At 46.8% G+C, this 15,239-nt stretch overlaps 1 protein-coding gene across 1 annotated transcript in view; it reads right to left on the bottom strand.

The window, feature by feature from the left end:
- Positions 1 to 15,239, bottom strand: part of CSMD2 (CUB and Sushi multiple domains 2) — a gene marked incomplete at both ends in the record, with an annotated part of 666,759 nt that overhangs the window by 240,908 nt on the left and 410,612 nt on the right. Inside the window, 2 exon segments of the mRNA XM_082658204.1 lie at positions 5,192 to 5,386; positions 9,236 to 9,562. Of these exon segments, the coding sequence (XP_082514330.1) occupies positions 5,192 to 5,386; positions 9,236 to 9,562 (522 nt within the window).

Genomic DNA, 15,239 nt, shown 5'->3' with positions numbered 1-15,239 from the left:
TCCCCTGTGAGGGAGGATCCACCTCTCCTGACCTTGGATGCTACAGTTGTACGAGGCAAAGGGCAGTTGGGGGTGGTGATGGGATAGAGTGATGCCAGGAACTCATGCTCCCTGAGCCCTCACAGGCCGCATGTGTGCTTCTGCTTTTCCTGTATGTTCACCCTCACAGCAAACTTTAAGGTGGGTACTGGCGTTAGTCTCATTTCCTAGTTGAGGAAACGGGTACAGAGGGCTTAGGTAACTGGTCCAGAAACACACAGCAGGGAAGCAGCAGGGCCAGGATTTAAACCCAGGCAGTCTGGCTCCAGAGCCTCCATTTCTAACCACTACGGGTGGATGTGGGAATGCACCCCCCCCCACCCCCACCCCCCCACCCCGACTACTGCCCTCAAAGGGGTCTCAGTGTGAATATCTAGAAGCAGTGGAAGCTTTTCCCTTGACTCCCTCCAGCGCTGCCTCCCCACTACCGCCCCCCGCCCCCCCATACCCCTCACCACCTATCCTCCACCATTCTGTGGTAGAGCAAAAGGAGAATGAACTTTGGAGTCAGACCGCATTTCGTGGTTCAAAGTGATCGTTTGGTATCAAAATATCTGGATTTGAATCCGGACTCTCCCGTTCACTTAGCTGTGTGATCTTGGTCAAGTTACTTAACCACTCTGTGCTTCAGTTTCCTTATCTGTGAAGTGAGGATCATAACAGTACCTTCCCTGTAGGGTCATCATGAAGATGTAATACGACACTGCATGTAAAGCAGTTGGCCTAGTATTTAGCACATAGTAAGTGCTCAATTATTACTAGCTGGGTAATCGCAGGCAAGTCAATTCACCTTGCTGGTTTGCAGATTTCTCATGCATAGAGCATAATCATCTTTCTCACAAGAGTGACAAGAAGATTAAATGAAATAATGTTAGAAACTCAGTAACTACCCTTCCTCAGAGGCCTAAATGAGCTACCACCATCACTTAGACTCCTCTTTGTGGGAGTGGGGAGAACTGACCTTTCTTTTTTGGAAGACTTTTTAAAAAACTATAAAAATAACACATTTATTTTACATACAGAGAGAACAAAATGTGGACGTGTCCACACCAAAGCGTTACGCCATTTTTCTCTGGGGAGTGGGATTAGGAAATGAATATTTCCACCTTAGCTTTATTGCACTTGTGCATTGCTTACGTTTTTTACAACTACCAAGTATTACTTTAAAAATGAAAATACATACTCACTGTAGATAATTTATCTCCTTTTTTCCCATGTATTTCTTTTAAACAGCATATTTTTTTAAACCCAGTTTGAGAGTCTTTGTCTTCTAATAGGGAATGTAATTACCTTTATTATCATAACTGATACGTTTGTCTTACTGCTGTCATTTTGTTTTATGCTGTCCATTTCTGATGCTTCCACGTGGTGTCCTGTTTCCTTTGTCTTTTGTGACAGGCAACATGTTTCCTTTCGTTTTAATTCTCTACTGGGATATGGAAAGTAGAAAACCTGCTTGTCATCCTATTTGTGGATGCTTTTAAGTCTTTTACAAATATGTTTGAAATTATATTCTCTCTAGTGATATAATTCAAGAAAAATACAGTAACGGGGTAGCCAAGAGCCTGGGTTTGGATTCTGGTTCTGTCACTTACAAGCTGGGAGGACCCTGGGCAAGTGACTTAGCTTCTCTGTGCTTTCATGGGACAATAACAACACCTGCTACCTAGACTGGTACCTGGCTGAAATGAGGTGACACCTGTAAACCACCTACCATAGTGATGTATAATTAGTTCGTTCTTCCTTAAAAGAGACAAGGAAGAGATGAACGCGGGGGTGAGAACCCTGCGTTCCTTTGTAGCTGTTTCACTTCTTGGAAGTTTTTCTTAGGAAATTTCTGATTTTAAACATATGGATCTCTTATGTCCTCTGTTCTGTAGATCAGGGGTCAGCAAACTACAGCCCGGGGGCCAAATCCGACCCATTCATTTCTGTTTGGTCAAAGCTGTTTTTGCATAACGATGGCAGAGTTGAGGGGAGATCTTAGGGCCCTCAAAGCTGAAAGCACTTCCTAGCTAGCCCTTTAAGAAGAAGTTTGCCGACTTCTGCTTTAGATCAGCTAGATGATCATCCTTCTTTCTAAATTTAGGAGAAGAAGCCATTTTCTCCCTTGTCCTCTTATAGCCTCTCAAAAGCTAAGAGGCTTTTAGCATATATTAAAAGACTTTTTAAAAGACCATTAGCTTCCACATTTAATTGTCCACAAGGTGGGGATACTTAATCAAAAACAAAACTAGAAAAAATGGAAAGACAAAGATGCTGATTACAAAGCAGTGTTCTTCCAAGGCTCAACCCAGGAGGGAAAGGGGCCAAGGAGGGGCCAGATGCCAGGAGCTTCTTACTCTGTCTGCTCTACGGTTTCAAGTCCAGAATTGGCCACCCTAGGTGGCGTCCGGCTCTCACTCTGGCTCTCTAACCTGCTGCTCCCCAGGTCTCCGGAAACCAGGTTGGTATCAAATGCCCATCATTCTAAGAAGACTGAGCAGACTCCCCTTGTGCCAAGTCAGCATCTCTCCAACAGGCTGCCCCCTTATTTCTGGTTGTCCACTGTCCCCCAACCTAAGCATTTTCCCCTCCAGGGACAGAACGAATGAGACGGCTCCAATTTCAAAATTAAGACTCAGCCTATGAAGCAGTGAACCGCTTTAAGGTCCTTTAATGAAGGTCGAGTTCTCTGGCACATTCACTCATGGTCTGGAGTGGTTCACTGCACCGGCAGAACTATGGTCTAGGAGCACCTGATTCAGAAAAGTGGAGGAGGGTTCTGTAGTTACCAAGTCGTGATCCCTCTCAGGGGGGTCACCTGCACTGGGACTGAGCCCCCGCAGGCTCAGGGGCACTGTGGTCTGGGCTTCTGCCCCCGGAAGTCCTATAGTCTTGGTTGGGAGATAGGGCCAAGAATCGTGGACCTGGTAAAGAAAAACATAGCCATGGTGACACCAAATATCTGATAGGGTGGTCCGGCGGTGGCCCATAGAGCAAGGGATCCAGGAGGCAGGAGAGATCAGGTGAGTGGGAGACAGCAGGGAAGATGTCCTGGATGAGATGGGCCACGAGGAAAACCAAAGAAGTCAGAGGAGGTTGACGAGCATGAGGGAGAATGGGGGGCCCAGCTTGTAGGAAAGGTGAGACCACTGACCGACAAGCCCCCAGACCCTGGGCTCTGCCTCACCCCCAAACAACCCCATCAGACACGAGTGGTTATGCCCCTGCTGTCGACAAGGGAGCTACCCAACCCATCGGGTCCACAACTGGGAGGGGGCAGAGACAGGAGTTTCACGGTTCCCTGACACCAAAGCTTATGCTGTTTCCAAAAGTGCTCGCTCTGCTGGGTAAAAACAGCAGGGGAGGTTGTGTGGACGTGGTTGTGTGACCGTGGAGGGCAGGAAGACGCCTGTTTGTGTCACGACTGGAGCAGGCACCTGGAAGGATGAACCCACCACATGATCCCCCGAAGTGGACCAATATGCATCTGATGGTGTCAGGAATGGTTAAAATCAGGTGAATATCATGCTCGCAGCCAACACTGAGTGAGCGCTGCCCCTCTGCCAGGCGCCGCTCCAGGAGCGGGGCTTGCTCCCGACCACCCTGTGAGGGGGCTCCCATTACGAACTGCACTTTACAGATGGGGCAGCTGAGGCACACAGAAATCAAGTCACTTGGCCCCGGCGACTCAGCGGGTAAGTTTCAGGGAGGAGACAAAACGCAGTCTGGTGAGAGTCAGGGCTCTGGAGGCCATGAGGGAGGCTCTAACCTAGTTAAAAAGTCATTCATTCATTCATTCATTCATTCATTCAGTGATTGATCAACCAGTACTGACTGAGCATCTAGCAGGCATCAAGCAATATGCCAGCTGTGGGGGTACGAGCCCAAGGAAGACTCCCTAACCTCACGGAGCTTACACACCAGCAAGAGCATGGCTAACACTTATGCTAGGAACTCACTCTCTGCCAGGCAGTGCCCTTTACATGTGCATCTTATTATTATCTCCCCGCTTGTTTTTTAGCTGAAGAAAAACAAACAAACCAGAGGCTCAGAGGGAAAAAGGCGACTCGCCAGGATTCCAGCCCAGGTCCCTCTGACTCGACGGCCCACCTTGACGCCACTCTCTCTGCCTTGGACCCTGTGCCCTTGGTGGTCTCTCCTCCCCGCTCCCCCTGCCTGTCAGCTCTGGGGCAGCAGTCGCCCCGAGGCACGCCCCCCTCGCTGCTCTGCTCTCCTGTCCTTCCCCCTTGCTGGCCGGGGTGCTTGGATTTGGGTCTGGGGACTGCGTATGGAGAGGTCCCTTAGGTCGCTACCCTCTGTCCATCACGCGAGGTAAGAGGAAGGCGCTTTCTGGGTCCCAGAAGCAGGGAACTGCAGCCCTTGCCTCCACTGTCACTGCCTTCAAGGGGTCTGTGGGAGACTCACTTTCCACCCATTATTCACAAGTATTTATCGAGGGCCTGTTCTGTGCCAGGCATTGTGCTTGGTGCACAAGTTTTACATAATTCCTGCCCTTAAGAAGCTTAATTTGTGTTTTCCATGCCTGCAGTTGGGGGGACCAGATGGCTAGCCTCTGAAACTGAGTCAAAACCTGTCTACGTGGCAAGGCAGGACCGAGGAGACACCATAACAACCCCTGTGCTTGCTTCAAGCTGTGTCTTTTTTCTGGCTGGTCTGCCCCTGGTCTCCTGGAGATTCACTGCAAGGATTATCAAGGCAGCATTTAACAGGGACACCAAGGCCAAGCCTGGGAGATGTCCCAGGGAATCGGGGTAAATTAGCATGTGGAGAAGGAAAGAGTGGCAGGCAGCTTGAAAGACACGCAGACTCACAGCTCTGCCAACACCGCTTCAGGCTGATGGAGCTCCCCTGTGCAGGAGCTGGGAGCGGGGCTCCTAATGGCTGTGATACTGAGAGCGTTCCCAGTTGAAAGAAGAGTGTTTTTGATGCCTGACAGTCTAGAACCAGCGTTTCTCCTGTTTAATCTCTGGTTATAATTCAAATTTCTGTGCATTGTGGTTCTATAAAGCCCCGGCCATTCCGGCGTGATGGTGAGAGGGTGGTCCCATGTCCTGGGAGAAGAGGACGACTGGGGTTTGGGCCACTCGGTCCCCCTCCTCGGCCTCTCTGGCTGACAGCCTCGGCCCCTGGCCCGGCAGGCACGCACCTTCACACCGCAGCACGGCACTGTTCCAGACCACGCTGCCCTCCTTCAGGATGCAGGTGATGGTCTCTGAACCCTGAGTCCCGAGGAAGCCTTCATCGCAGAGGAAGGAGATGGAGCTTCCCAGCTGGAGGCTGTCACCAAACCGTTTGCCGTTTACTGGAACGCCCGGATCTGGACACTCATTGTGTCGAAAAGCTGTGTGGATACGGGTCAAGGATGGGATTAGACAGAGCTGGCGTGCAGATGGACCCCCAAAGAAAATAAGCTTCATTATCATGGTCTATCCTAGACCTCCCCCACTTCCCCAAGAGCCTGGCATGCTGCGGGGAGAGCTACATATCCTAGAACCACACTGGGCACAAAGCAGGTACTTGTTAAACTTATCTCCTGCCTTCTTGAGCACCTAATCCAACTTCATTCTAAAGCATATTTATAGATCAGGCAGCGGGCTGTTTCTCCTGCTGGCTCATTTACACCAAATAATGATTCTGTGACGTAGGTATTATTACCCCAGTTTACAAATGAGGAAACTGACGCTCAACGTGGTTAAGGAGCAGATCTGTGTCCTTAATGTCAAATCCATTCTATGCGTCCCCACCTTCAGATAGCTATGGGATCATTTATGCTGCAGGAAAACCGGGCTCTAAATCCTGTGACACTAATAGATACCAAGCACCATAAAGTAGGTGCCCTGGAATTAACCCTGTCTGAAGCCATTCCCTTCATTTCCTCGCCCCTTGTCAGGCTGCCTCTCACTCTGCCCAGACAATTGCTAATACCATGGTGGTGGGGGCGGGTGGGGGGCGGGAGGAAAGAGTCAGAACACTTGTGGGTTTAATCAAGCTCTGCCTCTTATTAGTTACATGGTTCTGGGCAACCTATGTAATCTTGCTGAGGCTTTGTTTCCTAACCTATAAAATGGGCCGTTCCGAGATAGGAATAACATGAAAGGTGATTTGAATTTGCAAGTGGTGAATGCTTGGTAAGCGCCTGACGGATGGTCAGTGCCCCTTAAGTCTGTGCTCCCTTCCTTCTTCCTGTTCCCAACCTTCCTCCAACAGGGGTGCCCAGTTCTCACACTCGAGTCTGAGGCCGCGCCCTATTTGCATCCCTGCTGTTTTAAGGACGGTGGCTTCCCAGTGGAGACCAGGCTCCACGGCTGCAAGGGCATGGGCCACTTCAGAGGCCTCTGAGATTCCCTAGTGACCGAAACACTCGCACAGTCAGAAACAGAAGCAGCCCTGGAGGCTGTCAGGTCATCTTGCTGGAAGCAAACCTGGTGGTCCTTCCTACTGAAGCTGGGCTGAGGGAGCATCTGACACAGAGCTGAGCCCCGACCCCCTTCCCTCTGAAAGGCAATCTTAAGTCAGCCCAGACATCAGTCTCCCAACCTTTCCCCATTAGGAACTTATGACCATGAGCTTGCCCTCACATTTAGAAACACGGGGTGGGAAGAAAAGTGGCACTTGGGGCCCATAAGTCCAGGTGTTTGTATATTCAAAACCCTGTCAGTCACACAGACACACACACACGTGTACACACTGAGCAGGGATATGCAGCTATGTCCAATACCTTGAAGCAAATGCTCTAAGTCAAGGATTTAAACACTGCCCAGTTCTACCTGTGCACCTTTTCAATCTGTTTCCTGGCAGGTGAAAGGGGACAGACCTTAGCTTAGGAAGTTTCTGTTGCGGGGTTGGCAGTGATGCCCGCAGGATGCCCCCACAGCAGGTGCTGAGTAAACAGCAGCTACTCTCATCTTTGTCCAAAATACTCACATGGAAGGTTTCCTCCAAGGAGCTCTGGAGGTGGAAACAGGATCCCTGAGCCTTGTTACAGGGACACAGATTTCAGGTCATTGTGAGGGGAAGCCCCGAGTGTTCTCTAACTGTGGAGAGAGCTGTCTTGGGGGCGGGGGGATGCGAGCTCCCTGACATTGGGCAAATTCCAGCTCTTCCCAGACAATCGTCAGTTGGGACGTGACTGAGGAGATGCACGTCCTGCGGGGGAGACTACGCTAGTTCCCAAACACCTGCCCGTGGACTGTGGTTCACTAGCTACATCAGAATCACCCCAGAAGCCTGTAAAAAATGTCGATTCTAGGGCCTCACTCCTTAGAGATTTTGATTCATCAGGTCTAGGATGGGGCTCAGATTTTTAAAAGTTATTGCTACCTATCCATCCCACTCTATCTGTATCAATGCACGGAAAATTACCTGTAACGTCTGTAATAGTGTTCACCAAATACTGGCAAGGATCATCTCTGGGTGGGGGGATCTAGGGTGGTAGTCAGCATTTCTTCCTTGGCCTGCCCCTGGTTTTTGATTACTGGCGTACTGGATGGGTATCGTTTTTACAGTGGTGGAGGAACCTTCGAGAGGGATGCTGGGTAAGAGCTTGCTCATCAGGTCGGGATTGCCGCTTTCTGCCTCTTCCTCCTGAGGATTTGGCATTTGCTCCTCTCCTGGAAAGTGGGGACCTACTAGGCTATGGTTTTCCTCGGAGACTATGAGTTATTTGTTTCTGACCCAGGTCCACCATCGGTGTATCCACACCTGCTTTGAACCCGTAGAGTCCTCGGCCCTCCCCCATCCTGGATCAGTGGACTTCCCTGGGACAGCGCTCACCCTTCTCTTTCCCACTCCCACCAGGAGGAAGAAAGAGCATTTAGCCATTCATGGATCTTTCCATTCAATAAATATTTACGGATCCTCACCATGTACCAGACCCTGAACTGGGCAGAGGGCATAGAAAGGTAAGTAATACATACCCCCATCCTTCCATAGCTCATGACCTCATGGGAGAGTAGGGATGAGGACAGATAAACTAAAAGCCAGGGCTGCAGTGCTAGACTGGGAAGATCAGGGAAGACAGAACTGGGCTCTGCTTCCTCCTGCCCACAGATGATGGGAAGAGGAGTGCCCGGGAGGAGGCATCCCTGGGAAGACGGATCGCTTCTATCAAGTCCGGCCTCCCGAAGAAGGTGTTGGTGTTCCAAGGGCTTTAGCTTGGAATCTGGGGTCCCCAATGACCCCTGTTTGGCACTTATTGTCTTCAGCTCGACTAGATCCTGGGGACAGATGGGACAAGGAAGCAAGACCTCTCTGCAAAGGGTGGGAGGGGGGCTGGGCGGAGATCAGTTCTATCAGAAAGTGCGGGAGGGACAAGCGCTGCGTGTGCGCTGTGTTCGTGGGGCGGAGCTTGAACCGGGGACTTGCATTTCACAAACAGCCTCTGGGAAAGGATCTGGTTAATCTGCTCAGACGGGCCCAGCCTCAGCCAGCTCTGAAGATTTGCTATTGGCCACGTTCACCGGGTCTGTAGCTGGTTCCGCCCTGAACAGCACCTCTCGCTACCTTTGCCGCTTGCAGTTTCTACTCTCCAAGCTTCTGCCCCGCCCAACCGCCGAGACACAGAAACGACAGTAATCACTGCTGAGCTTCAGTCTGCTTCTAGAGAAGGGGCCAAGGGCTAAAACTGGAGGTGACGACTTTGGGACTGTGGGCCTGAGAGGGGCCATGAGGAAATGCCCCAGGAGTTGGCTCTAATGAGTCTCAGAGCCAAACAGAAACACTGCTCTCGATTTCTGTTTCTGGTTTGCCTTACGGGAGTGGGAACTGGCAAAGTGTGAGCAGCCCCACGGGGAATACACGAAGTTGGCAGTGAGTAGGCGTCCAAGGACTTGGGGGAGCACATCAGAGAGGCGTCGGTAGCTAGAAGAGGATGGGGAAGGCTTGCTCTCCCTTGGGCCCTTCCTGGTTCTAGCTGGGCCTTCTAGGAGGGGGAGGGTGGGAGGGAGAAGTGAGGCTCCAGGCTCCTTTCACATTACGTGGCACATCCATAGGAAATAAATGCTCAAAAGCGAGTGACGCCACAGAAAAGAACTCTTTCCGCTTTTCCCTTCATGCTGGAGCCCCATGCCTGGCTCTGCAGCCTCGCAAGGCTTTTGGAACTGGTCCACCCACATCAACACTCCTCTGCTGGAGCCCCCTCCACTGGACATCCCCAGAGGGACGCTCAGCTGAGGACACAGGGTGGACTCACTAGTAAAGGTGATGTTGAAGCCCCTCTTCCCCGTGGAGTGGTCGGTCTGGAACTCAAGACGGGCCACGTGGCCACTGCTCGTGATGGAGGAAGGGAGTTGGTTTCCCGAGAAGGTGCCCAGGACTGGGGCCTCAGCCGTGGCCCCATCCTTGATGACCAGGAAGTCAAACTGAGGCTCCACATCAATGTCATTGAAGGCCAGGTGGATGCGGCTCTCGGGCCGCGCGAGGATAAGCCAGACGCAGTGGAGGTGGTTGCCGTAGTCTTCCGGGTAGTTAGGTGACAGGACGACCCCAGAGGGGCTGGTGAAGTTGAAGAAGCAGGAAACTGCAAGAGAAGAGCCGTGGAGGTCAGTGAGCATCCCTGGTATTGTGCCTGGGCCACTGAGGGCTGGCGGGGGAGCATTTCTTAGTCTAAGAGCAATAGAGAGAAAGGGTGACACGAGGGTTGGGCTAGACTGGCTGGGCTCTGAGCTCTAGGTGGGAGACATGCTGGGTTCCATGCCACGCGTGGTGTTGGGAAGGGCCCCGCTGGCAAATCACAGACAAGGTGGAGCTGGTCTTCTCCTGGCCCTCTCTCCGTTTCGGTGAACCCACCCCAGGCAGGGTCTGCATGCTTCTCGGTCCCTTGCGTTGGGGAAAAAAAACCCACCATTCAAGCTTAAATGTAGTCCCAGTGCCTGGCTCCTTTTAGCTGGTGGTGGTCCCCTGGGTGGTAATCAGGGTGGAGATATTCCAAGTCCATTTCTATCTTTTAAACATTTTTAGTGGGGAAATGATAGGCGTGCCCCTGGGGATTCTGCCAGCCTCGAAGCTACAAAACTATGCTAAGGAGGCGCTAGGTAGGCACCATCTTTCAGAGCCCAGAGCTTTGGAAGAAACTGGGGGAGAGAGGTGACAGCGCCTTATCTTGAGGCCCTGCATGCATTCCAAGGATCTTCTGAAAATCTTTATTTTCAACCCTTTCCATGCCAGTAACTAACAGACCCTGGAACAAGGCTGAGGCATAGCAAAGTGCTATAAATGGAAAAACAAACACTAAACCAAAATTAAAAAGAAAAATAACAGAATGAAAAAAAATTGCAACAAATATGCCAAAAGACAGCTATCAATATTGAATTAGAGCTTTTATAATTGTATAAGAACGCCACCAAGATGACAAAACTGTATGCTCAGGGGATGCATACGAGAGAAAATAGGATTGATATGAAAACACAGTCCGTTTCACTAGAAAAAAAATAAAAATAAACAACCCATACTGTTGAGGCTTCATGAAAACTCATATGTATTTATGGCCAGTTACACAGTAAAGCTGATATAATCCTTTTGGAAGGGAGTGTATGCATTCTTACCAGCGGCCACAACACTCTACAAATATTCTGACTCAGTAATCTCTAGGAATTAACTCAAAAGAAAAAGAGCCACGTGGACAAAGATGTTTACAGGGACATAATTTTATTACAGAGGAAAAACTGTGAACAACCTACATGCCAGCCCAATAATGCGAGGTAACTTATAGCCTTTAATGTGGTGCGGTTTGAACACAATCATTAAAGTGATAAATATGACCCTGTAGAAAGAAGAATGTTAAACATTTTAAAGTAAAACTGTACCTCATAAAATTATATGCATGCTTTGGATTAGAGCTATTAAATATTTACTCATATATGGGTAAAGACTGGACAGGAGCCCCCAAATAAAAATTGTATTAGAGTAAAAGGTTTGGGGGTGATAGTTTTTCAAAATGAAAGCAATATTTAATTTTTCTGACGGCAAAAATGATATAGGCTCATTGAAACACTTTTTAATATATAAAAGTGTAAAGAAGGTAGAAATGAATATGGACAAACATTTAAGTGCCTTTATAACATTTATAGTGATGTTTGGTATTATATTGAAATTAAAGTCTAATATTTGACTTATTAATTATAATGAAGCTAAGGTGAAAAATAATAATAAAATCATGTTTGCAAAAGAAAAAAATAAAAACACAAAACAAAGGGATTGGTGATTCCTTCCGCTGAGTGTCTCTTTCCTCTGCCTGACTCTACCCACCTTCCCCTTTTCTGTATTAGGTATTACTTTTTCAATCTGCTACTCAAAGCCCTCCCATCAAATTCAGCAAAGTGAACCCGGTCCCGAGGACACAATCAGTCTCATCCCTATAATCTCTGTATTTTATAAGTATTGAAAGTTTGAGTCAAGGGGAGAGAAGGACATGAAAAAGCTTTTAGGCAACACAAGGTATAGTTAATAGTAATTACCATTGTATATTATTGGGCGTTTACTAAGTACAGGCACTGTTCTAAGCACTTTCATCAATTACTCAATTTAACTGTCACAAAAACGGCATGAGGTAGGTACTGTTATTAACCCCATTTAAAAATGAAGACACTGCGGCACACAGAGATTAAGTAGCTTGCTAGGGCTGCGCGGCCAGTAGATGTTAGCAGCAAGTTCAAATCCACGCAAATCCATGCAAATTCAAATCCACCTGACTCCACGGGCCAAGCCCTTAGCCACCCAGCAACACCGTCTCCCAGTATGAGAACAGTATTGCTCACAAAGTCTAATAGTGGAGTCCTTGGGGGTGTTCTTAGAATCTGTTAAAGATTCATCTGTTAACCCCAAGCATTATAATAGCCCTGAACTGGAGGTTCTAGGCTGGACACAGATGCCCCCACACAGCTATCCCATCTATGGCTTTGTGGTAGTCCAGCTGGGAGCATAATACAAATAATGAGGAATCTGAAACCAACAAAGACCACTACCTTGAAGACAGAAGGGGAAAAACCACATGGCCTGTCTACCAGCAGAACAACACCAAGGCGGACCAAAGACAAAGAAAAGCTCTATGATTTCAAAGGCACTGAAAGCATGAGAACAAATGGATTTACTGCAGAGAATTTAATTAACATCACCTGAGTTCCCACCCTGACTCCATCACTCTGTCACATTTTTTTCTTTATACCCTTTCTCCAGAGTTGCCATGTTGTAAAGCTCCAGGGGCAACATTTTGAGTAGCTATACATGGCAGATCTACCTATCACTCTCTAAAATTACCTTGTTCACTGGCTTGTTTATGGTCTCTCCCTCCCTCTCCCCAGCACACACACATGTAATCCACGAGGGCAGAAATCTTGTCTGTTTGATTTCTCTGAATCCCTATGGCTCCCACAATGCCTGGTACATTGTTGGTGCTCAATCAATATTTGCTGAATGAATCAATGAGCATTTAATGGTTGATACCATCTGAAGAGATGGTGACATGGATACGTGTGCCTCACATCCCCATCCCATTCCAAACCCCAACCAAAAGAACTGACCAAAGTCTGTGTTAGCTCTGGAAACATGGAAAAAATACTATGCTGTGATCCTCAATGTATGTCTCTTAGACACAGTACAGATCTGTCCCTAAATAATTTAGAGTAGAAAAGCATATGACCCAGCCAAACTGTCAAAGAACAAAGACAACAGAAACCTCTTCCAGTATCAAAGATCTCAAAAAGTATATTATCCATACAACACTAAAGAAATACTCCAAGATGTTATCAACCCGACCAAGAGATGAATCAAAATGCAGAACTCAAGTATGAGAAAGTTATGCTTAATAAAAAATGAAAAAAGATTGGTGATAAGCAAATAAACAATATAGTAAAGAATCTAAATAATTGCTGTAAACATAGTTAGAAAACAGACTGCAAGTGTAACAAATATTTGTTGGAAGAGAAGATAAAAGATATCACTCCTGCCTAAATCCCACGGTAAAATATTGCAGATTATTCTGATGTAAAGTATAAAGTTGAAGCAAGGAGATAGGCTAATTTCCTCATTTTGTAAGAAATTCTGTTACATAGTTTCTGTGGTCAATTAGAGAAATATAGGTTAGAGTGTGTCTTTAAAGATGTTAAGTATAATTAGTAATAGACTATAAAGTAGCTTATCTTCAAAATTACCAAAGGGGAAAAAGCAAAAGCAGTCAATTTAGAAAAAAAATGGAATTCAAAGGAAACAAGAAGGAATCAAAAAGAGGGGAAACGTAAAGTAAGATGCTAAAAAGGGGGGAAAAAGACAAAACATCATTTATGATAGCAAATGTATACAGGTTTATCTGTCTTAGAAAAATATAACCCTCATTTTGGGAAAAGACACACAACTTAAAGTGACTCAGAATAGTCAAGAATAACGAAATGGGCCAAGATAGCTCAGACTTCAGATTAGAAGAGTGTTACAATTTACCAATGCCCAGGCCCCAAAGATTCCTATTTATTTGGTGGAGTACACCCAGGGCATCAGAGGTTCTAAAAGCTTCTGGGTGATCCCAGTGTGCAGCCAGGGTTTGAGAGCTACTGGTGAAGGCAAATGCAAACCACAAAAAAAAGGAGTTTTAATACTAATATCAGATCCTTGGATGTTATAATATCACAGCAGACTCTTGATGATTCTTTTTTTTTCAGTACAAGAGTCCTCTGGACTGCTACCAAGAAACATTTCCTCTTGCACCTGGAAAGAGATGGAGCTGATAAACTGACACTAATAGAACAGAAATGTGGCCCTGTAAAGCTCAGTTTTCTATCCCAAGGTATAATTCAGACTTGTTACAATGAGGGCAGGAAAAGGGAGTGTGCCTTGTCCAACAAAGGTCTAATCTCTCTCACTCTGGAAAATTAGGTTTACATATTACAGTAGAATGTTTCTGTTGGAGAATAGAATTTGCTTCGCAGCGTCCCAAATGAGGATAACAAAACGTATTGTGATTGGATCTCATCACTATCAATCACCCAGGTAAAAGAGAAAGATGAGGTACCTTCTCCCTTTGGAAGCTCTTACCACATTGTGCTCATGGATCTTGACCTTGGATAAGCCTTTAAATGGTTCAGACTTTTGAAAAATAGTAAAAGTGGAAACCTCATTACCAAATGGATGTATCATTACTGTGTATAATATTGGATTATTATTCAATAGGACCTTGAGTAAGAAATAAAAGTTTTGTTGAAAAACCCTCTTTTACTATCTTTTCCTCAGGTGTTGTCACTGCTAGTTTTAGTGCTTTCAAAATGATAATTCAGTTACTAGGGACCCAATGAGACAAAACAAAATCTCAAATCCAAAGATGACATTTAAAAAATGGATGACGTGCACATTCCAAAATGAAGATATGACAGTTATGATACATTTGGCCCCAAAGCACTGAAACAGACAAAATAAACTAATTTTAGCACAGTGGTTAAGAATTCACCTGCCAATGCAGGGGACACGGGTTTGAGCCCTGGTCCAGGAAGATCCCACATGCCGCGGAGCAACTAAGCCCGTGCACCACAACTACTAAGCTTGTGCTCTAGAGCCCGTGAGCCACTACTACTGAAGCCCGTGCACCTAGAGCCCATGCTCTGCAACAAGAGAAGCCACCAAAATGAGAAGTCCGTGCACTGCAACGAAGAATAGCCCCAGCTCGCCGCAACTAGAGAAAGCCCACATGCAACAACGAAGACCCAATGCAGCCAAAAATAAATAAATAAAATTTAAAAACCCCAAAAAACATAAGAGTTGGAGAAAAATATAATAATCTGAAGTCAAAAGTAAATAAAGTGGATCTGTAAGATACTATGAGTGTGTATATGTTATATGAAACTCTGTAACCTTCAAACAAGGAACAGCACCTTCTTCACAAGTGCCCTTGGAATATTACAGAAATGGACCCTATATTGGGCTACAATGAATTCTCCATAAACTCCTCCACAAAGAAAAAACTGTTGGGACACATTTTCTATTCACAGTGCAAATAAAATACAAATCAATAATAAAAGAATGACTACGAACCTGCAGCCTGCGAAAAGGAGATGCCAAACACAGTAAGTTAAACAAAATGAGAAGACAGAGACCTATGCAACAGATGAAGGAGCATGGTAAAAACCCACCAGACCTAACAAATGAAGAGGAAATAGCCAGTCTACCTGAAAAAGATTTCAGAGTAATGATAGTAAAGATGATCCAAAATCTTGGAA

Source organism: Grampus griseus (genome assembly GCF_964374135.1).
Source record: "Grampus griseus genome assembly, chromosome: 1".
In the NCBI taxonomy this organism is placed as follows: Eukaryota; Metazoa; Chordata; class Mammalia; order Artiodactyla; family Delphinidae; genus Grampus; species Grampus griseus.
The sequence above is the reverse complement of the archived record's forward strand: the minus strand, read 5'-3'. Positions and strand labels throughout refer to the sequence as shown.